The sequence below is a fragment of the Aspergillus puulaauensis genome, chromosome 7, assembly GCF_016861865.1.
Source record: "Aspergillus puulaauensis MK2 DNA, chromosome 7, nearly complete sequence".
Lineage (NCBI taxonomy): Eukaryota > Fungi > Ascomycota > Eurotiomycetes > Eurotiales > Aspergillaceae > Aspergillus > Aspergillus puulaauensis.
In genome coordinates, this window is record NC_054863.1 from 152617 (window position 1) to 175250 (window position 22634).

General features: G+C 52.1%; 11 protein-coding genes across 11 annotated transcripts; 5 read left to right on the forward strand and 6 right to left on the reverse strand.

The window, feature by feature from the left end:
• Window positions 1–721: 721 nt before the first annotated feature.
• APUU_70070A (uncharacterized protein) lies at window positions 722–1576 on the reverse strand (the record flags this gene model as incomplete). The annotated part of the gene is made up of 2 exons (XM_041694903.1): window positions 722–1496; window positions 1548–1576. 2 exons carry the CDS (start codon window positions 1574–1576, stop codon window positions 722–724), a joined length of 804 nt encoding a protein of 267 aa, XP_041560686.1.
• Window positions 1577–2173: 597 nt separating this feature from the next.
• On the reverse strand, window positions 2174–4107 carry APUU_70071A (fungal specific transcription factor domain-containing protein; the record flags this gene model as incomplete). The annotated part of the gene is made up of 4 exons (XM_041694904.1): window positions 2174–2799; window positions 2865–3124; window positions 3196–3951; window positions 4013–4107. The coding sequence occupies 4 exons, from the start codon at window positions 4105–4107 to the stop codon at window positions 2174–2176; spliced, it is 1737 nt and encodes a 578-aa protein (XP_041560687.1).
• A 1254-nt stretch (window positions 4108–5361) lies between these two features.
• On the forward strand, window positions 5362–5634 carry APUU_70072S (uncharacterized protein; the record flags this gene model as incomplete). The annotated part of the gene is made up of 1 exon (XM_041694905.1): window positions 5362–5634. One exon carries the CDS (start codon window positions 5362–5364, stop codon window positions 5632–5634), a length of 273 nt encoding a protein of 90 aa, XP_041560688.1.
• Window positions 5635–5688: 54 nt separating this feature from the next.
• On the forward strand, window positions 5689–6129 carry APUU_70073S (uncharacterized protein; the record flags this gene model as incomplete). Its single annotated transcript, XM_041694906.1, has 1 exon — window positions 5689–6129. One exon carries the CDS (start codon window positions 5689–5691, stop codon window positions 6127–6129), a length of 441 nt encoding a protein of 146 aa, XP_041560689.1.
• A 235-nt stretch (window positions 6130–6364) lies between these two features.
• Window positions 6365–8074, reverse strand: APUU_70074A (cytochrome P450; the record flags this gene model as incomplete). Its single annotated transcript, XM_041694907.1, has 5 exons — window positions 6365–6527; window positions 6577–6740; window positions 6791–6901; window positions 6952–7805; window positions 7852–8074. The coding sequence occupies 5 exons, from the start codon at window positions 8072–8074 to the stop codon at window positions 6365–6367; spliced, it is 1515 nt and encodes a 504-aa protein (XP_041560690.1).
• A 1785-nt stretch (window positions 8075–9859) lies between these two features.
• EGL5 (putative endoglucanase) lies at window positions 9860–10431 on the forward strand (the record flags this gene model as incomplete). Its single annotated transcript, XM_041694908.1, has 3 exons — window positions 9860–9943; window positions 9998–10314; window positions 10386–10431. 3 exons carry the CDS (start codon window positions 9860–9862, stop codon window positions 10429–10431), a joined length of 447 nt encoding a protein of 148 aa, XP_041560691.1.
• A 195-nt stretch (window positions 10432–10626) lies between these two features.
• Window positions 10627–10824, reverse strand: APUU_70076A (uncharacterized protein; the record flags this gene model as incomplete). The annotated part of the gene is made up of 1 exon (XM_041694909.1): window positions 10627–10824. One exon carries the CDS (start codon window positions 10822–10824, stop codon window positions 10627–10629), a length of 198 nt encoding a protein of 65 aa, XP_041560692.1.
• A 365-nt stretch (window positions 10825–11189) lies between these two features.
• Window positions 11190–12815, reverse strand: APUU_70077A (CRAL-TRIO domain-containing protein; the record flags this gene model as incomplete). The annotated part of the gene is made up of 4 exons (XM_041694910.1): window positions 11190–11740; window positions 11788–11887; window positions 11933–11974; window positions 12018–12815. 4 exons carry the CDS (start codon window positions 12813–12815, stop codon window positions 11190–11192), a joined length of 1491 nt encoding a protein of 496 aa, XP_041560693.1.
• Window positions 12816–14274: 1459 nt separating this feature from the next.
• On the forward strand, window positions 14275–15672 carry APUU_70078S (uncharacterized protein; the record flags this gene model as incomplete). Its single annotated transcript, XM_041694911.1, has 2 exons — window positions 14275–14487; window positions 14581–15672. The coding sequence occupies 2 exons, from the start codon at window positions 14275–14277 to the stop codon at window positions 15670–15672; spliced, it is 1305 nt and encodes a 434-aa protein (XP_041560694.1).
• Window positions 15673–16268: 596 nt separating this feature from the next.
• APUU_70079S (uncharacterized protein) lies at window positions 16269–17306 on the forward strand (the record flags this gene model as incomplete). The annotated part of the gene is made up of 1 exon (XM_041694912.1): window positions 16269–17306. One exon carries the CDS (start codon window positions 16269–16271, stop codon window positions 17304–17306), a length of 1038 nt encoding a protein of 345 aa, XP_041560695.1.
• A 108-nt stretch (window positions 17307–17414) lies between these two features.
• On the reverse strand, window positions 17415–21995 carry APUU_70080A (putative ABC transporter; the record flags this gene model as incomplete). The annotated part of the gene is made up of 3 exons (XM_041694914.1): window positions 17415–18464; window positions 18511–21657; window positions 21705–21995. 3 exons carry the CDS (start codon window positions 21993–21995, stop codon window positions 17415–17417), a joined length of 4488 nt encoding a protein of 1495 aa, XP_041560696.1.
• Window positions 21996–22634: the final 639 nt, after the last annotated feature.

Genomic DNA, 22634 nt, shown 5'->3' on the forward strand with positions numbered 1-22634 from the left:
GAGCTATGGGAGACGCTGTTCTCGCGACCGTATTTCTTCGTGCATGTTGTTAAGGATGTAGCGGGTGTTGCGCTCGGTGGAGCATTGAAGAATATCGTCGCTCTTGCAGCCGGGTTCGTCTCTGGAAAGCAGTGGGGGGAGAATACAAAGGCCGCTATTATCCGGCTTGGAGTTGGGGAGATGATTCGATTCGGGCGGACGTGGTTCCCTAAATCTGTGAATGAGCGGACATTTACAGAGGAAAGCGCCGGGATTGCAGATCTGGTGGCGAGCTGCAATGGGGGGAGGAATGTGAGGTCGGCCACGCATGCTGTTGAGAAGGGCGTCAGTGTGGCAGAGATTGAGAAGACGGAGATGAATGGACAGAAGCTGCAGGGCGTGTCGACTGCGCAGAGTGTATACGGCTTCCTGTATAAGCATGGAAAGACCGGCGATTTCCCTCTATTCTGCGCTGTGAACAGTAGGTTATCTCACATTGTATATGGCACAGAAGCTGACTGCGGCAGATATACTGGAACGCAAGGCAAAGGTCGACAATCTGCCAGCTCTCCTAAACAAGAAGAAGTAGCCCTCAGTAGCATGCAGCGGTGCTTTGCATTGTTGCGTCTAGAGACGTGTATTTGGATATGATAAGAAACATTGACCATATCAGGAAAGCATAATTATTAGTCAATTGTAAATAACATCAAGGAACAAAATAAGACATGAACAAGACTGTCCCTCAGTGATATAATGCGTATTCTGGCCTCTGATTTGACAAAGGCAGGCTGCGGTTCCAAGTCTCCCAGCCCTCCACTTGGTCCTTGGACTCAAACAGCTCCTCATCCAGTTGTGCACACTGTACCTCGAGCTTTATAATGTTAAGGTTCATGTCCTTGATTCGTCCAGCAAGCTTGCCCAAGACATCTACTCTGAAATCACTAAACTCCGCCATAAGATCGTCAAGGAGAGCACCAGACAGCGTGCTAAACTTGAGCGCAGTAAAATCAGACAGCAATGGTCTGGCAGCATTTTGGGAAATATTAGGCGTTGTGCCATATATGACACGGATTGCCTCCGCGAGATGTGGCAACATCTCGATGTAATAGCCTTCCAGGCCGGCAAGACATTTTGTGAGGCGCTCTGTTGCATATGATTCCAGTTCTGATATGAGATATATATGGGCGAAAGAGAATACTCTGGCATGGGCCAGTATCTCGAGGGCATCAGTCTCTAGAGGGCTTTCCAATGAGTCGTAATCCATCACCATTGGGAGCCCCGGTAAAAGCTGTGCAGGGTGGTATTTCCGCGTATAGAAAAAGTCGATAACATTCTCAATAGTATGCTCATCGTCGTCAGTCAAGTCCACCGTATCATCATTCGTGCCTTTCCAAGATCCATGTATCCGCGTGCATAGCGCGGATGAGGAGAATGGCAGCAGGACCCCCGGGTGGACATAGTAAACCTTTCCACTGCTGCCCACTTTGAATTTGACTGGTGGATCTGTAAAGGGCGATCTGAGCAAATGTTAACCTGGAACAAAGTAGATACACCTCTTGGATGCGTACTCATTCTTCTGATCTGAGGTTGAAGACATTGCTAGATGAGCGGCGATCGAGTATCCGGAGAATAGGCGCCAGAAAACCAAAAGCACGGCATGGTGGAGGTGGCAGCAATAAGTACGATTCAGCGTTATGAAACATCCAGTGAAAAGCTTGCGTGGCAGCTATTTCATGCAGAGGGGATGGCATCCCAACCGGCAGCCTCTTCCTGATTCGCCCACGTATGTGCCTCTACGCGCCCTGACACGTATTCCTGGTTAATTATGGCTCTCTAGAGTACGACTAAACTAGAGTTAAGTTTGTATATGTAAGCAAGGACACCTGATCTAGCAGCCGGGTATAGCTGGCCACAGTCAAAACAGTCCTTGTCCCTGTTCAGTATATACCTCCGGACATGCTGCGGATTGCGTAGTCTGCAAAAAGCAAAAATATAAAGCCAAAGTGTCATTTCCAACGTTGAAATTGATTGTTCCAGGTGGTAGCAAGGGAAATAGAGTTTGCTCCGTCAACTGCGTCAATATCAAACGTCTTACACACAGTGGAATATACGTCGAGGCGTACGGTTCACCAGAGCTAGACAGACCACCGCACCGTTAACCAAATATCAGAAGCGTTTCTGTTGCGAATGGCCTTCAGTGGGTTCCCCAGACGGCTCTATGCAGCCAAAATGCGCTGCCGATGGATGCAGATGTCTCAGAAGAAGTATGAGGAGATGCGAGTTCGCGTTCCGTCTCGGGTGCTGTACTCGTCGGCCCTGAGCTTCCATACTGTGGAGACCCTTTTACGTCGTCAGGATTGAGCTTAGAGCCTAGCCATTCCATTGCCGTTTCCATGATGAGTGCTGTCCTCCTCCACTTATCATCTTCGTGTGGCTCTCCAGAATCGACAGCGATGGCGTTGGATCTTTGCCGGACGGAATCTAGCACACGGATAAGATCAACGATGTTAGGGACCGCCTCCCGATCCCAGTCCGCGGCTGGATGGATGGAGAGCCGGTAGACAGTCACCTGGCACCGGCAGAATTGGCTCCAAGTCATGATCGAGCACCCTACGAGCCAATCGGGCGGGAGACTCGAATGCACGGCAAAGTAGGACCTGGTCGCGAGTAAAGAATTGTACATGCATTCAATAGCCTCCGGGCCCAGCACATTATTCGCGGTAGCTTCTTCACACGCAGACTCAGGAAATCCATAGGCCGCTGAAAATGCAGTTTCATGGATGCTGAGATCAGCGTAGTGTAGGTGCATGCGGATCATGTCTTCAGCAACCCTATCCTTGTCAGTAGCTGATAGGACGGGGAAAGTGATGGTGTTATTTACTCGCCTTCGTTTTCTAGTTCCGGGGGTATGGACTTTCGGAGAAATTGCAGCTGCGACTGGAAGGACCGGGTAAAAACCTGAATTGGGGCCTTTGGCTCCTGCTGACTGCGAGCTTGCCTGGCGCTCTCGACGAGGAGCTGCAAGCGTATATGGGTGGCCAGTGCACGATCAGTATGTTCCGCACTGACCTCGATTGCGCTAAGATATTGATCCATTTGGGCAGTCCAACGCATTGTATCCGTCTCCGAGTAAAGAATCGAAATGCTGGTAGGATAGTAGGTTGCAGCAGTTAGCCTAATCAGGCGGGCTTTACGGGAAAATCTTTAGGGCCTTACACAGAGCTTATGAGGTAGCATCCCAGTACAGCACGTACTTCCTCAAGAGAACGCCCCCCCGGATACTCATTTTTTTTAATGTACGCGGCACCACCAAGTTCAAGCGGTGTATGTGCAGTTTCGGGCACTGGCTCGTTGAGGCGGAGTTTATGGGCGATGGAGATAGCGAGGGCCATCACTCGAGGGACACAGGTGATATCGGTGCGGAATCCAGCATGTCCCCATTGAATATAGATCAAGGTTCCCAGAAGCAAGTCGATACTGGGTCGGCTCTGCATGACAGTAGCATTCACAATTTTCACCTTGATTTCCCTCTCTCGTCCATCCCTGTCTTGTATGCAGCGGGCGGTTGCGCATAGTATGTTTTCGAAAAGGAAGGGCCTCTCTTGCTGAAGCTCCTTGGCGGTCAATCTTGGGGGTATATAGATAAATGGACAATGTGGGAGAAAATCATGACGAAACAAAGCTAGTGCTTGTTCTGAATCTCGCACCGGGGGCGGGTGAAGGGAGCGTTTTTCATATATGGCGTCTAGGTTTATGCCCGAGTTGAGGACTGATTGTTCTGAGAAAGATGGACCCGCGTATTTATTCGCCTCGTTGAGGGTCTGTGGTATACTTGCAGGAGTGGACTCCAGCAGCGATAACACCCGGTCAAGCTTGGACTCCAATTGTGTAATCTGAGAGCTGGAAACCGATGGGGAGCTGCGCTTCCTGCCGGACTCGGAGGGATAACATTGCTTATTCAGGCGATGGCATCTAGAGGGAATGGACAGGCCATTCAGTGACTGGAACAAGTAACGATGTCACATGGACTCACCTCTGACATCCCTCGCCGTCTGGTTGTGCAACACACTTGCTCTTGGCTTTGAAGCATGCCATGCAGGCCAATCCGTACGGGCCCCGCCTGTCCATGGTGGATATGGGTGGATCGCCGAGGGCTGGAACGGAAACGGAGGCCGGGGCCGATGCACGAATCCTGACGCCCACGAGGTATATCGGTGGCTGAAAAAAAGATGGATATGACCGGCTGTGAAGCAACCGCTGATGAGAATCAGGAATTGGAAGACTCAGGGGGAGGAAAGTCGTCATGACGCTTGGACGAGAACAAAGAACAAAGAAACCCCTCTTCACGTGACTCTACGCGACCGTAATTATCTATTCATTACAAAGCTATGGGCATAAAATGGCAGTCTTGGAAATCGACTGAAAGACTCATCATGAACAGTGTCGTCGATAATGTTGGATATAAAATCAGGAGTGAAAAGGACAGAATAGGATGGCTCTGATACTGCATGCACTGTGCAGCATCAGCAATATGCCAGTAAGCAACGGACGGCATCTGCTCCGAAAGCCGTGCCTGCGTCTCCCAATCCAGCTCACAGTTCAGCCACCACCACCGACATTCCAATTAAAGTAAAAGCACACTCCAGCCTTATCCCAAGGCACCACCAAATAGAGTGTACCGGTTCCACTTTATCCGTGTATGATGCACCGGATCCACTCACCGAGAAGCTTGTCACGCGTGTATATCCACTGCTCACCGCAATCACTGTTTAAGCGATACTTTACAATTCGGCTGGTGCCTTCCAAAGTGAAGGATAGAATTCTTAGATGACGTCGAGCGCTTGGACTATTATGTCCCAGGTGGTTATCACCCTGTCATTCTAGGCGATGAGGTCTGTTCTGGACGATACGTCATTGCCCAGAAGCTTGGATTCGGCCGCTCTGCCACAACCTGACTGGCAGAGGATACTCACCAGCGCCGCCTGGTTGCCCTCAAGATATCCACGGTCGAATCAGCTTACCGAACCCATGAACTGGAGATCCTCTCACGGCTAGGAGAGGCTGGATCCAACCTCCCTGGAAAGGCCGTTGTCCAGAAGCTCCTCGATGCCTTCACCATTTCGGGACCAAATGGCACCCATCAATGCTTGGTTACCGACGCTGCAAGACTCAATATTAACGAAGTGAAGGATTATCCGTATCACAGACTTCTTCCACTCTCAGTGGCCAGAGCCATCGCTACACAGCTTATACTTGGGGTGCAATTCATCCACTCGCAAGGGATTGTGCATGGAGGTACGTCGGAGGTTGCAAAAAGCTTTGCTCATACTAACACTCACAGACCTCCATTCCGCAAACATACTTCTAGAACTACCGCCGGACATGAAAAACATGACTCTTGAACAGTTGCGTGGTAGAACGGGCGAACCAGCAATGGAGGCGGTTGTCCGCGAAGACGGCGCCCCTCTTGACCCTGGGGTCCCCCCTGAGCTAGTCATTCCCATATGGCTAGGCATTGACAGTGACAAGGTGACCCTAGGAGACGCTAGTATTATGATTGCAGACTTTGGCGAAGCGTTGGACCCCCCGAGAGTCGAAACAGTACACTGCTCATACACCACCATTACTCGCGCCGCCAGAATCACGTTTCGCTGATGCAGGAAGGCTAGATGAGCCGCTTCCATTCCCCGGAGATGTCTGGACACTGGGATGTACCATTTGGGACTTTTTGGGTGCCGGCCACCAGTTGAACCATTCCCAGTCGAGCTGGAGGAGGTTACAATGGAGCAGGTCGAGATGCTTGGGAAGCTCCCCGATCGCTGGTGGAATGAGTGGGAGGCCAGAAGCGACTGGTTTGATGAAGATGGTCGCAAGAACGTGAGAGAAGACCTGCAGCAGTGGTATGGGAATACACATAGGGATTGGGAGACGCGGTTTGCCGAATACATACGAGAGCCGCGGGAGCGTCACGGGTTTGAATTCTTCTCAGCAGAAGAGGAGGTCGGTTTCCGGGGTATGATAAACTTCATGTTAGTCCTGGAGCCGAGCAAGAGAGCTACCATTGACGGGGTTGTTGAGTGCGAATGGATGCAGCGATGGGGGTTGCCTGAATGGCGGAGAATGCAAGAAACAATATCCCAGCACACATAGGAATGATGGCTAAAGCAACCCTACCATGTGCCGCATGGAATTATCCATGATTTAGCAACCTATCAGATGTTTACGCTGATTATGGGAAAGAGGCGAGGCTTACAGTAACCATATATCCCGGCGTCCAATACCTTAAGCCATGCGCAGAGGGTACAACGGTGATGGTAGTATGGAACTGTTTACTTAGGAGGAAGAGCATTCCACGATATATATCTAGGACCACCTTATATACAAGTCAATCCTTGATCAAAACACGCACACCCTTACTATCCATGCGCACAGACGGAATAAAGATATCATGAATAACCCGAACATCCTCAATAGTCGTCTCAAACAGCTCAAACCTGAAGTGGCGGATCAAGGTTGAAATAACGAGGAGGATTTCAGAGCGGGCAAGACTGCACAGTCAGTTAACAAAGCTCTCAATTACAGGAAGTAGGAACATACTGCATGCCGATGCACTGGCGCGACCCTTTTGTAAACGCAACCAAGTATTTCTCCAGCCGCTTACGCTCGGTAGGGTCGACCCAGCGTTCTGGTTTGAAGGCGTACGAGTCTGGGAAGACGGCCTCGTCGTGGTGCATTAACAGGCAGCTCATGCTTATTGGGGTCTAAATATATCAAATTAGCAAAGTCGGCGTGACAGAAGAAGTCGACGTACTCCCGGCGGAATGGTCCAGTCCTTGTACTTCAGAGTGTTATACGGCGCGATGCGAGGGATACGCGCAGTGACACCATATGATAGTCTGATGCCCTCAAGCATGATGCTGGTCTGGTAACTCATGATTAGTGACGTTCCCATTCCGTGACTGAGCAACTCACAAGATAAGGCAGTTGCTCTAGCTGAAGAAGACTCGGATCATCGCCTAACGGAGCCAATTCCTCCTTCAAGTTCTGCAATATCTCCGGCTGGTTAAGCAGATAGAACAGTGTATAGCACATCGCCTTGGCCGTGGTTTCCGCACCAGCCGCCGCAAAAATCTGCATATCCTGCCACAGCCGGTCCTGGCTCTTTTCTTTCTCGGGTAAGTTGCTAGCTAGGATATTCTCGAAAATATTCTCAGGACCGCCTTTGGCATCCCGTTGTTCCCCTTCGTAGAATTTCTTCGAGATATCGGCGATTATTTGCTGGCAGCGGCGCTGGTAGGCGAAGAACAGGTCCATCCCGGGATTCAACCACGCGGTGACAGACTCGGGTAGGGCCACAAACAGAGGCATAAGGAAACCGATCGGCCGAAAGTAGGTCATGGTTTTTCCAGCGCCTTTAATCATATGGGACCACTGGGGGATGAAGTCTGGCTCGTCGAGGTAGTGGTACCCATCGCCCATGGTGTAGTTGGTGATAACGTCGGTCGCGTAGCAGGTGAGAGCATACTCGATGGTGACAGGCGTGCCTGTATTCTTAAACTCCTCCAACCTGCAACAGAGTTTGTCAACGAGTTTCTTCAGTGCGGGCTCAAGCTGCCGGATGCGCATGATGGAGAAGAACGGGTTCAGCTGGGAACGGAGCAGCCGGTGATGGTAATGGTCTTCGAGATTGATAAAGGCATTTGGCGCATTCAACGTGCGTTGGTAGTAGGGATATTTGTTGCGAGGACTGTCGCGCGAGTAGATGACCTCGTAGTAGTCCGGGTCGCTGACGTGCAGTTCGGTCGGGCTGATACGGACGATGGGACCTATTCAGTTAGTCGAGTAAAGTACGCATTCAGACGACCGATGTACCGTATTTCTTGTGCAAGTCGCCAATATGGAAAGTGTAGCGTCCATTGCGGATGGCCTCCCAGTAGAACTCGTAAGCCCCCGTCAGCGCAGCGAGACGAGGCCCGGGAAAGTGAGCAATGGGGGACAGGAAGAGACGGTATATCGCGGTCAAGACCACGTAAAACGAGGTGGTGACTGTAGCAACGACATACGGATGCTGTAAGAGAAGGCGCAGGAGCTCCATAATGACGGTTGACGGCAGCTGGGTCGATAACCAGGTCGTTGGGTCAGGGGGTTCTTATCCTCTGGCCGGTTCATGGCCGGTTCAGTCTGGTGGATCAGGCATTGGAGCCAGGCATTAAAAATACCTGCAACTTACATAGGGGCCAACAGGTGGAGGCGGGCATGAATCGCATATGCCGGCGGAGTCTGGACTTATACAGTGGGTTAACGGCTGTCAAGAGCTCGCCCTCCACTTACGACTTCTTGCAAAGTCCAGCCGGCTTTGTTTCCGCAACGTGCGTGGCAACTCCACAGCGGGCCGTGCCTAGCCACTGGGAATGGTCGAGAAAGACGGTGGCGCCTTAGGGCACGCACTAGACCTGCCGTGTCCATACTGGTTAGCAGATAGCTATCAGACTGAATGAATTAGTTATTCCTCTCTAATTATCAAGTAATAGTCTCCAAAGACTTCCAAAGACGACAGAGAATTTGGGTCCCTGACCATTTGCAGCAGCCTCTTCCAGTGGTTATCTCCCACTCACAACAAAATGCCACCTTGACTGAGCAAGAATATTACGATGTGAACGCCCACCTAACAGTCCATGACGCGTGGCTGTCCAGACCATCTTGTTAGAGGCAGCAACTAGATTAAGACGACAAGTCCGGACAAGCACACTTCGAGGTCCAAACTTTGGCCTGCTGCGCCCTCCACGACTCGTAAGCTGTACAATGCTATCCAATGTGAGTGGCCCGAGCTTGTATTCCTGGTCGGTCGAAGTTTCATTGAATCTAGCCACCCCAATCCCACTTAAGGTTATGATAAGGTTATGGAGCTCACTGGATCTACGAGTCGGACCACGTCGCCGAGGCCTTTAAGTTGAATCTGAAACAGGCCAGGCACACCAAGAATCTTGCCCTGGGACAGGTACCGGTTCCCAGATTCATATGAACTAAGCATCCTAATCGCTCTTGGCTTGGAAATGTGGTGTTCGGCGGCAAGATGCCACCTTGCAACTGGTTTTATAGCCTTGACACTCAAAGCATAGATGACACTGACCTCACCGCAGCGCCCTTTATATTATTGAGACGGTGGTCTGATGGTGAGTGACGTAAAGTTCAATCTTCAAAAAATAACGGAGATCCTGTTCCTGACCATATGTGATGGTTAGGAAGGTTCTGAGCTTTCCTACACCATTTACTGAAACTGGGCCACCAGTTACTGAACATGCTCTTTTCTGGTCTTCCGCGACATACAGTTATCGCCACCGCAAAGTCGCGGTATTGGAAGGGTACATAGCAAGCGGCCTATGCTTTCAGGCCGAGTAGCAAGATGAGAAAGTTCAGAGATGTCGTAGCCATCTATCCAAGTCAACGTTCAGATCGAACGACTTCCAATTAAGCTTCGCCTGCGTGATATCTTGCCTGATATTCTGTACCACAAATCACATCCAACCAGCCCAACCATGTCCTGGAAAGATGCTCCTTTCAAACCTTGACCACCTTAGGTACCAATCTAGCACACGCAGGCCTACGCGTCTTGTCTAACTTTCCACGCCCTGAGCCACTCGAATCTCTGGTAGCGAGCCCGTGATCAGGGGTATAAAGTCTTGCTTGAGGCTCTTCCTCCTCTCTCCTTTCTTTCCCTTCTACGTCTCTCTACTCTTCGTTACCTATCAAAGTGTATCTGCATAAGTGCGTCATCAGACAAGGTTCAACCAAGTTCATCTTACTTCATCTTCCTATCAACCAAGTACTACCTACTACTTCATCAACTTACTTTACCTTGATCAACCAACTACTATTCAAAATGCGCTTCACCACTCAAATCCTCACCGGGGCTGCCGCTCTCACCAACACCATGGGTGCCCTCGCCGGCCTAGCCACCACCACTGTAAGTCATCCACCCACCCAACCAAGGCAAACAACCAAGACTAACACACCACAGCACTACAGCGACGGCCTTCAAGGCGCCTGCGGCTGCGGCAACAACGCAGGCACCTTCGACTGGCAATACGGGATCACATCCGGCGTCTACACCGCGGCCGCAAGCCAAGGCCTCTTCGACGGCGGCGGGATGGAACACTGGTGCGGCTCGGGCTGCGGCAAATGCTACCGTCTCACCTCGACCGGTGTATCCAGCTGCGAAACCTGCGGCAACGGTGGCGAGGGCGGGAAATCCATCACGGTGATGGTGACGAACCTTTGCCCGTTCGTGGGGAACGAGCAGTGGTGTCCGCAGCCGGGCTCGCTGAACCCGCAGGGGTACGCCAACCATTTCGATATCATGGGTGGGGCGGGCGTGTTTGGGGATAATGTTGTTGTGGAGTTTGAAGAGACGGCTTGCCCTGGGGGTGCTGGGTTGAAGTGGAGGACTTGTGAGTGTCATCCGGATCTCAGGGGGAAGGAGCTTGTTGATGGGGATGGGCATGAGGGCGGTGCTGGTGTTGTTGGGCCTGGCGAGGCGGCGATTATTTCGGTCAATGGGGCTGCGATGCCTACTGAGACTGCTGTTGTCAATGTTGCTCGTGATGGATTTGAGACTGTTGCGAAGCCGGCTGAGACTGCTGCTCCTGTTTAGGGCTGACAGACTGACTCTTTCTTCTTCTTCTTCTTCTTCTTCTTCTTCTTCTTCTTCTTCTTCTTCTTCTTCTTCTTCTTCTTCTTCTTCTTCTTCTTCTTCTTCTTCTTCTTCTTCTTCTTCTTCTTCTTCTTCTTCTTCTTCTTCTTCTTCTTCTTCTTCTTCTTCTTCTTCCTGGGCTTTCTCTTGTTCATCTCTTTTGTTGATTCTGGTTTACATGGATATGCTCAACTCATATCCTTTCCGTCCGGCTTGTACGGATGTGGTCTGCTTATACTTCGTTGTCAGATTCAACACCTTCATGTAAAGACGGGACTATACTGTCTTGTCTTTTAGATTTGTTATACGAGTACCAGAAGGGTCTCCCTCACTAAGATCTATTATGCATTTGTGCGCAGTTGGAGTTAGATATAATAAATCACTATGTTTTCTTTCACTATCTTGCCGCCATAAATAAAGAAGTAGATTGCAAGTAGACGATTGCAAGTAGACATAGAATACAAACAAGGAATATCGCTAGTAAGTACACGGCAGAATCATAACTCATCAGTCTCATCAATCAAACATTAACAATCTTCACCTGCGCCCTCTGCACATGCGCAACCTGGAGCACCTTCGCCGTCCGAATCTGCACGGACACAGGCAGGGGCAGTGGCTGCTGCTTCGGCGCAGGATACATATCAATAAGCCCACCCTCCTGAATCACACCGGTACGGTCCAAGTTATTCCTCGCGCGCACATACGGGTCCAGATCCCAATAATTAAGCCGAACCTGCTCGATGACTTCCTCGCGGTGCGCAATCGCCTCACTGAGATCTGTTGAGCTCCCGGCTCTAGACGCTGCTATCCAGCGGGACGTGGCGGAGAGAAATTCCTCGCCGATGGACTGGCGCTCTGCGAGGAGAGTATCGCGCGTCGCGTAGTCCTTCATGGCGTGGTTCTCGTCTGCTTCTGGTTCGAGGTACTCGTACTCCCAGTCTTCGTTGCCGCCGAGCTCGGAGATGATCTGGTCGCGGTCGATATATTTCTCGAGGTCTTGCACTGTGTTTGTGAAGTGGATTCTTTCGACGAGGCGCGGGTCTATCCAGGGTTTGATTATTTTCCAGACGCCTAGGCTGGGGTTAGTGAAAGTTTTTGATACTGAAGAGATGACAAACCTCCGAATACTCGCGGGGCATTGTGGATGAGGAGGACACCGAGGCACTCGGGGTAGAATGTCTCGAAGCAGCGAATAATAAACTTAACTGGGGCGTATTCCTGGTGATATTAGCAATGATTCACAATTTTGCTTATAGAGCGTACCATGTTGGCCAGCGAGAAGCCCGTCATGTCAAACAAAACCGTCTAACCTGTCAGCAACGTACTTGAATAATTGGCTACAACATACCGCAGACTCAATAGGCGGCTTTAAAAGCAACCGCGCACTCTCGATAACATGCGTGATGAACTGGTTAAGAGCCTCCTGGCTCTGCTCTCCAGGCCGGTGGAAGCGTATGCGCACCACAGCAATCGGCCGATTCATACGGTCGACACCATGTACAAAGCCTTTTCCAATCCTCAGTTGTTTCAGAAAGCCAGTCGCCTCGCCCGCGACATGTCGATTCGAAACATCCTTCTCGTTTTGCACAGCGTACAGTTCCCCGCGCGGGAGTAGCACATTATCCACCTGCATCTCCTTCAACCGCCACACGGTTGCATTCAAAAGGTGGACGAGCGCCTGGTTAACGTCCCACTTGGACACCCGCAGAAACCGGAGGATAAGAACGTCCGGATGCTCATGTTTCGCCGCCGTCAGGACGCCGAACCTGATATCCTCGGGGGACAAGACGGCAAGGAAGCGACGCACGTTGCGCACCTGAGTAGCGGAGAGGCCGACGCCGCGAAAAGTCTCGAGGAGCCGGGTATGGTGCACAGAGACAGAGGCTCGACTGCCCCTGCGAACGAGAGTTCCCTCGGCGCGAGAGAAGAGGGAGTTGCGGCGACTACTGGGTTGGGAGCGGGAGGACAGCGAGGAGACAGAGGTGCGGACGCGCTCGAGGCTGTTGACGCTGACGAACTGCTCGAGGGCGCCGAGGGACGAGGCCTCTGCCAGGTGCAACAGGAGGGTCCAGAGCTGCTGCAGACGAGACTCCTGCAGAGGGGACAAGTTCCCCCAGAAGCCGGGGGGGATGCTGGTGTCCTTCATCGTATGACAGACATGCCGTCTGCAAGAGATAAAACAGTAACAGTGAAGATGACAGACGGTATGACAGAATTAAAATCAGAATCAGAATCAGAGTCAAAACCCCTGGTGCGAGCAAACGAACAGGCAGCCCACTTCCCCGCAGAAGCGCCAGTGCTCAGTCCACTTGGGCAGTTCCTCGGTCGCTGTGATTCCTCCACAGCCGCCAGTCACTGCCCTGATTGGCTGGAGGGCTGTTGGATTGTTGATTGTTGATTGTTGATTGTTGGACTAGCTCGTTTAGTTGGGTTTAGTCGACTCTTCCTGACTGCCAGTTGTCTTGTGTTGCCACTCTGTCGGTGATGGCATCCCCCACTAACACCAGACAAGCGATCTGTTGCTGCACTAGAACTCTGTTAGCTGGACGAATTTGTATCTTTTACCGCCAATCGCTATCTAACAAACCTTCCAGACTTCCACTACCCCTGACTTGACAGTTGATACAGAGTCACAGACATGTGTTCCTGCGCACTGACCTGAACCCTGTTCCTGTCACCGGCTCTCGATGCCGAAAGAATCCCCACGCTGAGGCCTGAAACAACCGACATGAACTCTGTTCTTCACAGGCACTACCCTCGGTCTCATTCCCGGCCCCAGTATACTGAAGATTGTCAGTGGTGGTAAACACACCTCACGGTCGCAGCCAAACTGCACAAACCAGCCTTAATCTGCCACCGTCACAAATGCCGATAATAATTCCCATATTCCTCGCTTTGTTACTGCGACATCCATTAAATGCACCTGCAGTCTTCTCCGGGGCCAGATTGACACTTCTCGTCCCTTTTAGTTTCCGCTTGCTCGCCCTTCGGGTTTATCGGCGCAGCAAGTCCATAAGGCCGAGCCCCGAACTGCACGTCTTTGTTTCGAGGTTGGGTCACTCTCATCGTCCCATAACACATCCAGCAATTGGGCATCCAAGCTTCATTCCAACGGGGACCGATGCACCAGCGCTGTCCGAGTCTGCTCAGCCAGAGACTCAGCTTCGCGTAAAGGGCTTGAATTCGATGGCCTGGGATACTGTGGGAAGGTTGGATCTCATAACCGCGCTGACTGGATCAGGCATGCAGTCATCAAGCTAAAAATGGCTTCTTTCTCCCAGTAGACTTAACCTGGTCCTACGATGCGATTGCTGGTGCTTGTCTACATGATTATGCCGCTCAAAGAATGCACGAGTCAGCGTGTCATCTCTCTATGGCTATGGTCCTCGGGATATCGGTCTCCGAAAGGCACTGGGCGGATTCCAAATCGCACTGTTCGTCGACTTCTGATCCAATAACTGTGGACATACATGCAACAATCATGCGGGTATGCGTTTTCGCATCTCGCACCCACGCAGCCCGAGCCCCGATCTTGATAGATAAGACGGATGGCCCGTTGTCTTTGCCATCTGACGATCTATTCACGGACCTTCAGAGCAGTTGACATGCGGTCCCAAACTGATATCGGAACTGGCCCAGCCAAGACATCAAACACACTGGAACCACTGGATGTCCTCTCAAAGCTAGAGCCGTCTCGAGGAGCCAGCCATGCCCACTGGTGGAAGCGTACCGGGCCGCAGCTTGCCCTGATGCTGAAGGAGGCAGGGTATGCTGTGGACAAACAGTTTGAGGTCCTCCTGTTCTATTACCACTGGATAGTATGTCACCACCACCACTTGGTGGGAAATACTGACCTGTAGGTCCCCTATCTCGGTCCCAACCCCGACGATGCCGGCGACTTCAAATGGAAGTCTCTCCTTTCGGACATTGGTGTCCCACTGGAATACTCGTGGAAATGGGATACAGCAGCAACCCGCCCCGACGTGCGCCTCACCATCGAAGCCATCAACGAACTCAGCGGCACCCGGTTTGATCCCCTCAACCAGTCTCCCTCTCTCGAGCTCGTCCAGCGTCTGTCACACATCCTGCCACGGCTCGATGCGTCCTGGGCAAGCCACTTCCTCTCCAGCTTCTACGACCACGACAAAGTCAAGTATGTGGAAGAGTCCCAGTCCGCGTCAGGAATGCCTCTCCGGTCAACGATGCTCGTCTGCTTCGAGTTCGGACACAACGGCACAACATCCAAGACATACATGAGCCCCCGCAAACTGGGCCAGCAGGGATTCGCCCCGCTGTCCGAGTACATATCCGCCATCGAAGCCCTAGGACCCAACCTTGCCCTACACACTCTGACCGACTTCCTCAACACCAGCCCCGAAGGCCCCGACCTCAAACCCTTCATGTTGGCCGTCGACAACATCGCCCCGTCCGCCTCACGACTCAAGTTCTACTTCGCCACCCCGCGAACAAGCTACAACTCCATCCGCGAAGTCCTCACCCTCGGCGGCCGCATCAAGAGCCCAACCCTCGAGTCTAAGCTACGCACACTCCACAAACTTGTCAAAGTCATCATGCCTACGCCCCCCGATCTCCCTGACGACGCCGACATCCCAGCCCCTCCACCTCCTTCAAGCGCAAACCTAGAGTCCAAGTCCAACCCAGACAAGTCCACCGACATGGCAAACCAGCGCCCCGACTTCTCCTCTGGATACCAGTACTACTTCGATATCGCCCCCGGCGCCACACTCCCTGACATCAAATTCTACATCGCCATTCGCAAGGAGCAGATGAACGACCGGGTTGTCGCGGATGGGCTTACAGACTGGATGAGAGCGCAGGGGCGCGGTGCGTTTTGCGATGGGTATGTCAGGGTTCTAGAGGGGTTGGCTGGGGGGAAGGATTTAGGTCAGTGTCATGGCCTGCATACTCATATCTGCTGCATGGTGAAGGCGAGCGGGGAGTTTGAGGTTACTTCCTATCTGGCGCCGGGGGTTAAGCAGTAGCTAGTAGTATTTATTTACGTCAAGTTCTTTAGATTCGGCGTCAGATCTTCTTTCTTATTCACTGCCGATGTAGACATCAAGCTTGATACTCTTCAATCCGCCTTTCTTCACCAGAACCAACAAATTCCCTCCAATCAAACTTGAAGCGTTGAACTCCGTAAAATTTCCGCCATGAAAACATGCATCCGCTATCAACTTTAGCGAATACGAGGTCACATCCGCGCTCCCCACGATGTATCCACCCCCACCACGCGATTGGCACAGGAACTCGTGTTCTCCCTGGTTGAGGTGCTGCAGCTTCTATATTTGTCCCATGGGTCCTATCTATGCGGAGCCTGTTCATCAATTGTGGAATCCAGTTTCATCTCGCTAAGATTCAGTGGGAAGAAACGAGTGATCATCAAATGCTCCAAGTCGCATCCACAGGCGAATAATATACATGTTAAACTTTTGACTTTTGACTACAATCTGGGGTGGATATAAATATTAAATACCCCCATGCCCTGATATTTCCCTCCCTCCACTCCACCCACTTACCCTTCTACACCCCCAATACAACCAGAAGCCAACCGGCTTCACAAACCACAACCAAAACCATGCCTCCCCTTCAAAGCCTCGCGCTTCTCATCCTCCTCCCCCTCGTCTCCCCAATGTTCCTCGTCCCCCGACCCTCCTGGAACGCCACCCCGCCAACAGAACCCTACAAACCCATGCCGCCCACCAACCACGGCACAAAAATCCACTATGTTGGCCCCGTCTACACCACCCGGCCACACGCCCACTGCAGCGCATACATGAAATCCATACAGGACGACCACCTCGCAAACCCCGAGCAGGGCTGGATGGACATCGCGTATAACCTGGCCGTGTGCGAACACGGGTACGTCTTTGATGGGCGCGGGAAGGGCCATATGTCCGGGGCAAATGGGAACAGTACACTGAACGAGAATCATTATGCGGTTCTTGCGTTCTTGGGGAAGGTTGGGCTGATGGAGCCGACGGGGGACCAGGTTGAGGGGGTTAAAGATGCGGTTGCGTATTTGAGGCGGGCGGGTGCGGGAGAGGAGATTCGGGGACATAGGGATGGCTGGAGTACTGAGTGTCCTGGGGAGAATCTTTATAAACTTGTTACTGGGGGTGGATTGGAGCCGGGGAAGTTGTGGGATGGGGGGGAGCATGTTGTTAAGCAGGGTGAGACGGTGGAGTGTATTGCGAAGGAGTATAATGTGCCGGCGAGGTATATTGTTGCTGTGAATGGGCTGAAGGGGGTTGAGGATGTGAAGGCTGGGGATGTGCTTGAGATTCCGGCTAGGGGGGTGCCGATTGACCCGAGTTTGTTCCCGCCTGAGGAGGGGGATGGGGATGGTGATGGTGGTGAGCTCAATTATGAGGAGTTTCCTGGGACGGATTTCTTCAAGAGCGAACCGGATAGTCCGATTGTGAAGTCTATGGGGGAGAGACTGGTTGAGATTGGTTGTGGCAAGTATAGCGATGGGCCTGGGACGCAGTGGACGGATGAGGATCTGGCGAGCTATACCTGCTGGCAGGAGGCCCTTGGATTTACGGGGGCAGATGCCGATGGATGGCCTGGGAAGACGTCTTGGGATCAGTTGCAGGTTCCGGCTGTTGAGTGAAGCATGATTATAATGAATCTATAACTCTAAGAAAGGCCGAATGACGATAACGCTGAAAGAAATCTATATATACAACGAAGAAAGAAAACAAACCACACCATCAACAGGCTATCTAGATCCCTCTTCGAATATCATTCCCTCAATAGCAGCTCTCTCACCACTCCCCTCAACGAGTCCTCTGAAAATGCCACCCTCAACACCCATCAACGCGCTCGGCTTGTCCATCTCCACCACTTCGCCCTTCTCAAGGACAATAATGCGATCAAAGTCCGCAATCGTCGACAACCGGTGCGCAATGACGATCAGCGTACACTCCGAAATCTCCTCCCTCAACGCCCGCTGGATCAGAATATCGGATTCCATGTCAATGCTGGCCGTGGCCTCATCCATGATAAGAATCTTTGAACGGGAAACGAGAGCCCGGGCGAGGCAGAGGAGCTGCCGCTGGCCTTGGGAAAGGTTCTTCCCACCTTCAGCAATGGAGAAGGAGAGCGGGATGTGAGAGGGCGTGGACGGTTGTGTTTCGGGAGAAGAGTCGGGGTTGGAAATGGCTGCGGGCTGGTTCGGCGTAGAGAGCGCTACTTTCTCCAAAGCGTCACGCAACTCGGAGTCATCGTGTTGATTGAACGGATCTAGCACCTCGCGTACCGTTCCGGCAAAGACGACCGGGTCTTGCGAGATAATACCAACACGCGAACGCAGGTCGTGAAGTTTAATCCTGCCAATATCGATTCCGTCGATGTGGATTGAGCCCGAGCGGATATCGAGACATCGCAGCAGGGTCATGGCTAGGGAGGACTTTCCAGCACCTGTACGTCCGACAACACCAACACGCTCGCCTTGCCGGATACAGAAGTTGAGATTGCGGAGGACAGGCGGAAGAGACGGTGCATACGCGACCGTGAGATCAGTCAGCTCAACCTCGCCCTTTGTCGGCCAGGCCGCGGGGACGTCGACACCGGTCTGGGGCTCTTGTTCAAGTTCCGTATACTCGATAATACGCTCCGCAGCGTTGAAGTTGACCTCGAGGTCAGCGTATTGCGATAAGAGCCAGGATATCTGTCTAGACATGTCGAGCGCAAAGCTGAGTGCGAATCCGGCCAGGGGCGCATCGAGCGTGCGGATGCCAACGAACATCATTGTGACAGAGGCGACGAACTAAACGGTTAGTTTTTGTAGCTAGGTTAGGTGGATTGAAACTCACCAGTGCGCCTACTAAGCTCAGCCAAAACTCCATCCAGCAGGTAAACAGCCGTCGATGCCAGAGTGCTTGGCAATGTACATCAATGAGATCGTACATCCGCTTCAGGTATGCCTGCTCACGGCCGAAGGCCCGAATGGTAGGCAGCCCGGTCAGGAGGGACCCGACCAGCTCGAATATCGGTGACTTTGCAGTACTTTCCAGTCTCTTTGTCTCTCGAGCGCCGGTCACGTAAAAGTACCCAACACTCCACGAGGCTAGGAGGCAGATAACGCCGAGTCCGACGATCGGAGGAGACGTTAGCAGAGCTGCGACCAAGACGCAAAGGATCGAGATCATGCCATGGATGGTAGAAGACAGGTCGAGAGCGAGGTCAGAGTCGAGAGTTCCAAAATCAGAGGTGAACCTGTTCAGGATCTGGCCGACAGGTGTTGTATCCAAGAAGCGTAGCGGTGCACGTAGAAAGATCGCCGTGAATTGTTCAAAGACTGCCTTGGATGCCTTGAGTGAGCCGTGTAGGATTATCGCGATGCGGGCGATCTCTATAACCCAGGCACAGGCCGAAATCCCGAGATAGATTGAGCCGTAGTATACAAGACGCTTGTCAAGCTTCGGGGGCTGTGATGCGGTTTGAATACCATTGCCGGGCTGAACAAGTAAGGAGTCATTGGGCTTCTCGTACGACCGCGTCCATAGCGAAACCCAGTACGGGATGGCCAGGTTGAGCAAGAGAAGAAGCACCAGGACAACGATAATTATGATCCAGGGGAAGTAGCCTCCAGAGGCGTTGATATATGCCTTGTACACCTTGGAATTGACGAACCCAGTCTCGCGCTTTTCCTCCTCGTAGAACTTGTTAGATTTAGCAACAGAATCCCGGCGGCCGCTCGATTTCACGCTCGGCTTCGGGGAATTAGGTCGGTTATCAGATGTCTCTGAGCTGTCTACCGTCGTAGCAGAGTCATCACCAGAGACGTCCAGGTATCGCGCCTGGGCGGCGCTTCCATTCTCGAGCTTCACCAAGTACACAGCGCCATCGGTACACAAGTTCACATGGTGGGTTGCTAGAATCCTTGTTCTGCCGTCGGACAGGCTACCGGTCAACGCCTGCTCGTATAGGTGCCGCCCAACATGGGAATCGACGGCACTAAAAATATCGTCAAGCACCAAAATACTAGCTCGGCTGTAGAGGGCCCGTGCCAATGCAAGACGCCACTTCTGGCCACCGCTGAGGTTGATTCCGTTGGCACCGATGTCGGTCTTGTCACCTTCGGGAAATATCTTCAGGTCTGGCGGAAGGGCACAGGCTTGGATTACCTCGTCGTATCGAGCTTGATTCCAGGGGAGACCGAACAGAATTGATTCGCGAATAGTCGCGTTTTCAATCCACGGATCCTGTGATACATATGCCACCACGCCGTCGACCAACCAGTCATGCGGACCTTGAGGAGCTGAAACAGGCTGGCCCTGGGGAACAACTACATCTCCCTTCACGACGTCTGCTTCGCCGATGACGGCGTGGAGGAGAAGCGACTTTCCCGTACCGCTACGGCCAGCGATTACGCTTAGTGCCTGGGAAGGGAAGTTGAGGTTAAGGTCCTTCAGCTGGAATTGATCGACATTCTCATCGGAGGCGCGTGTTGGCCACGTAATTGTCGCATCGCTGAAAGTTATTTCATGCCCAGGTGTTCGGTCATCAGCGTGGTCTTCGAGCCCGAGGAAACGAGCAATCCGTCGCAGACTGACCCGCGCATCCAGGAGGTCGGTGGCAATCTCAGGGAGAATGCTCAGGATATACTGCAAGTTCTCAAACAGCGACAATGCAGTGAAAGCAGTAGAGGGAGAAATGCCCCCATTGAAGTAAATATAGGTTGCAATCGACAGAAAGCTCATACAAATAGGCCCGATGGTCCAGATGGCGGTAAGATAGATGTGGAAAATGAACACAGCTTTCTGGTCTTGTAATTCCTTGCCACGGATGGTTTGCACTTTCTGGTACCATTCAGACTCAAGGGCGCTGAACTTAATCTGTCGTATGCCGCGAACCATTTCAGTGAGGGAAGCGGATTTCTCGTCGCGGCGATCCATTAGCGTTTGTTCCTTTTGGCTGTATTTCTTGGTGATCGTGAAATACACTGGTGTCAGTGAAAAGGGAATTATGCATGCAGCCACTGTTGGCTTCCATCCCATAAGATATACCAGGAAGATGGTGGTCAAGGCAAGCTCGACGACAGAGTCAAGCAGGAGGTGGCTGTACTGAATGAAGTCTGATATTTTTTCCACGTCAACCCCGAGCAAGTTCAAAATCGAGTGCTTCGTTCGCGGGGCCTCATCACTCTCCTCATCATCTTCCTCATCTTCATCGGTATCTTGGGCAGGTGCCACGATGTCTTTCAGTCCCATTGCCTTCTTGGTGATTATCGCGAAGAGTTGTTCATTGACTGGCAGCGAAATCTTCAAATCGGCAATGAAATTCCTGAGTGATTCTAACCAGGATGTCCCAACCAGCGACAGGCCAAGTGCCAAGGCAGTCAGCCACAGCTGCAACTGATTGTCGACCCCGACATCGCGGTCCTCGAAGAGTCGGAGGATGGTCAAAAGCAGAAAGTTCGGAAGGAAGCGCACTGCACCACTAAACAGCTGTATTGTGATTTGAGCAACAGCATTTCGCCAGTAAAGCTGGAACCATCTCTTCCATTGAACCGATGTAGAATCGCCGGCAAAAAATCTCTCGGACAGGGCCTGGGCACGAACCTCCTGGGCAACGAGCGGCAGGTCTTCCGGGTTGAGTCGGCCATTATTCGTCGCGAGGGAAAGGGTTTTCATTGCCCAAGCAAATGTGTAACGGTTAAGAAACGAAACTGAATCTTTCGGATCGACCAGCTTGCCGTCACGGTAGGTCTCCGGTCCTCGCGGGAGGGATAGGTTGACAGCCAGCAAGATAACCGCAGCCACCAGTTGAATGATAGTCAGGGCATCCTGAGGATCGATGGCGGCAAGGCGCTCTTCACTGTGCAAGGCCAGAAGATCGGGTGCGACAATTGAAAGACCAGTGGCCAGAGCAGATACGGCGCTGTACAACCCTAGGCTATACCTATCTGCGGGATTTTGGCGGGTTGCGAGCACAATTTCTTGAGACAGTATCGCAGCCTATATCGTCAGCATGCATTTTCAAGGAGTATCAATCGTTGTCATACCCATGCCACGAATTGAAGGATTTTAGCTGTTGGTGAGGCATCTGTGCTCATCCATGACCATGAGGCAGCGGTTGTGCCTACAGCGCCTACCAGCACAATACAGACGCGCTGCCACAGCGATCGCGGCGATTTGCCGGTTGTGACTGTTTCATCATCGCTATCAGAATCAAGCAAATTGTAGGGTTTATTGCGACCGCCGGTGATCAAGGTGTATGCGTGTGGGGTCGCCAGCGCACCGGCAACAGCGCAGGCGGTCGAGGAGGCCGCGAGGGCGAGCTGCGAAGGGGGCATGGATGCGAACGCGCTTTGTCAACCATCGGAAAGCAAAATGGGACAGGGCAGGTTGCTATAAATGAGGCGATAAAAATAATTAAGCATATTCGGGGCCATTATCGCGTTCAGGAGACGATGACTCCTTTGAAGCTTTTTTCGTCCGGATGAATCACAGATCTGCAGGCACCGACATTTCTGGCAAATTCCGGCGTCCCAATGCGGTGCCTCACAGTAATCCATCTTCAGCTTTCGTGGGTCCTACTTTGATGAGCACCAGAGCCGCAGTCAATCCAGTGGAGAGTTCGTCATCTCGACTCATCGCGGTCTGTGTCGGGGCCGCCCAAAAGGGGTCCACAGACCTCCCTGAATGGGCAGGTAGAAGCGCCAAGACATCAACAGGTCTGCACATCCCCTGTTGTTTACTCCGTACGTTGTTTTACATTGCGATTTTTCTCTGCAGACCGGGGGGTTCGACAGAATGGCTTGCGAAACTTGCCGAATTGGTTGAGCAGAAACACCAAGCCATATGAAGTAGATATATATATCCCGTTGTAGCAGTTGCCTATTTGGTGACTCACCGTGTCGCGATGGTTTGTTAAACACCACAATTAGAGAGTGGAAGCTGCATCAAAGACAGATATTTGCATAAGCATCAAG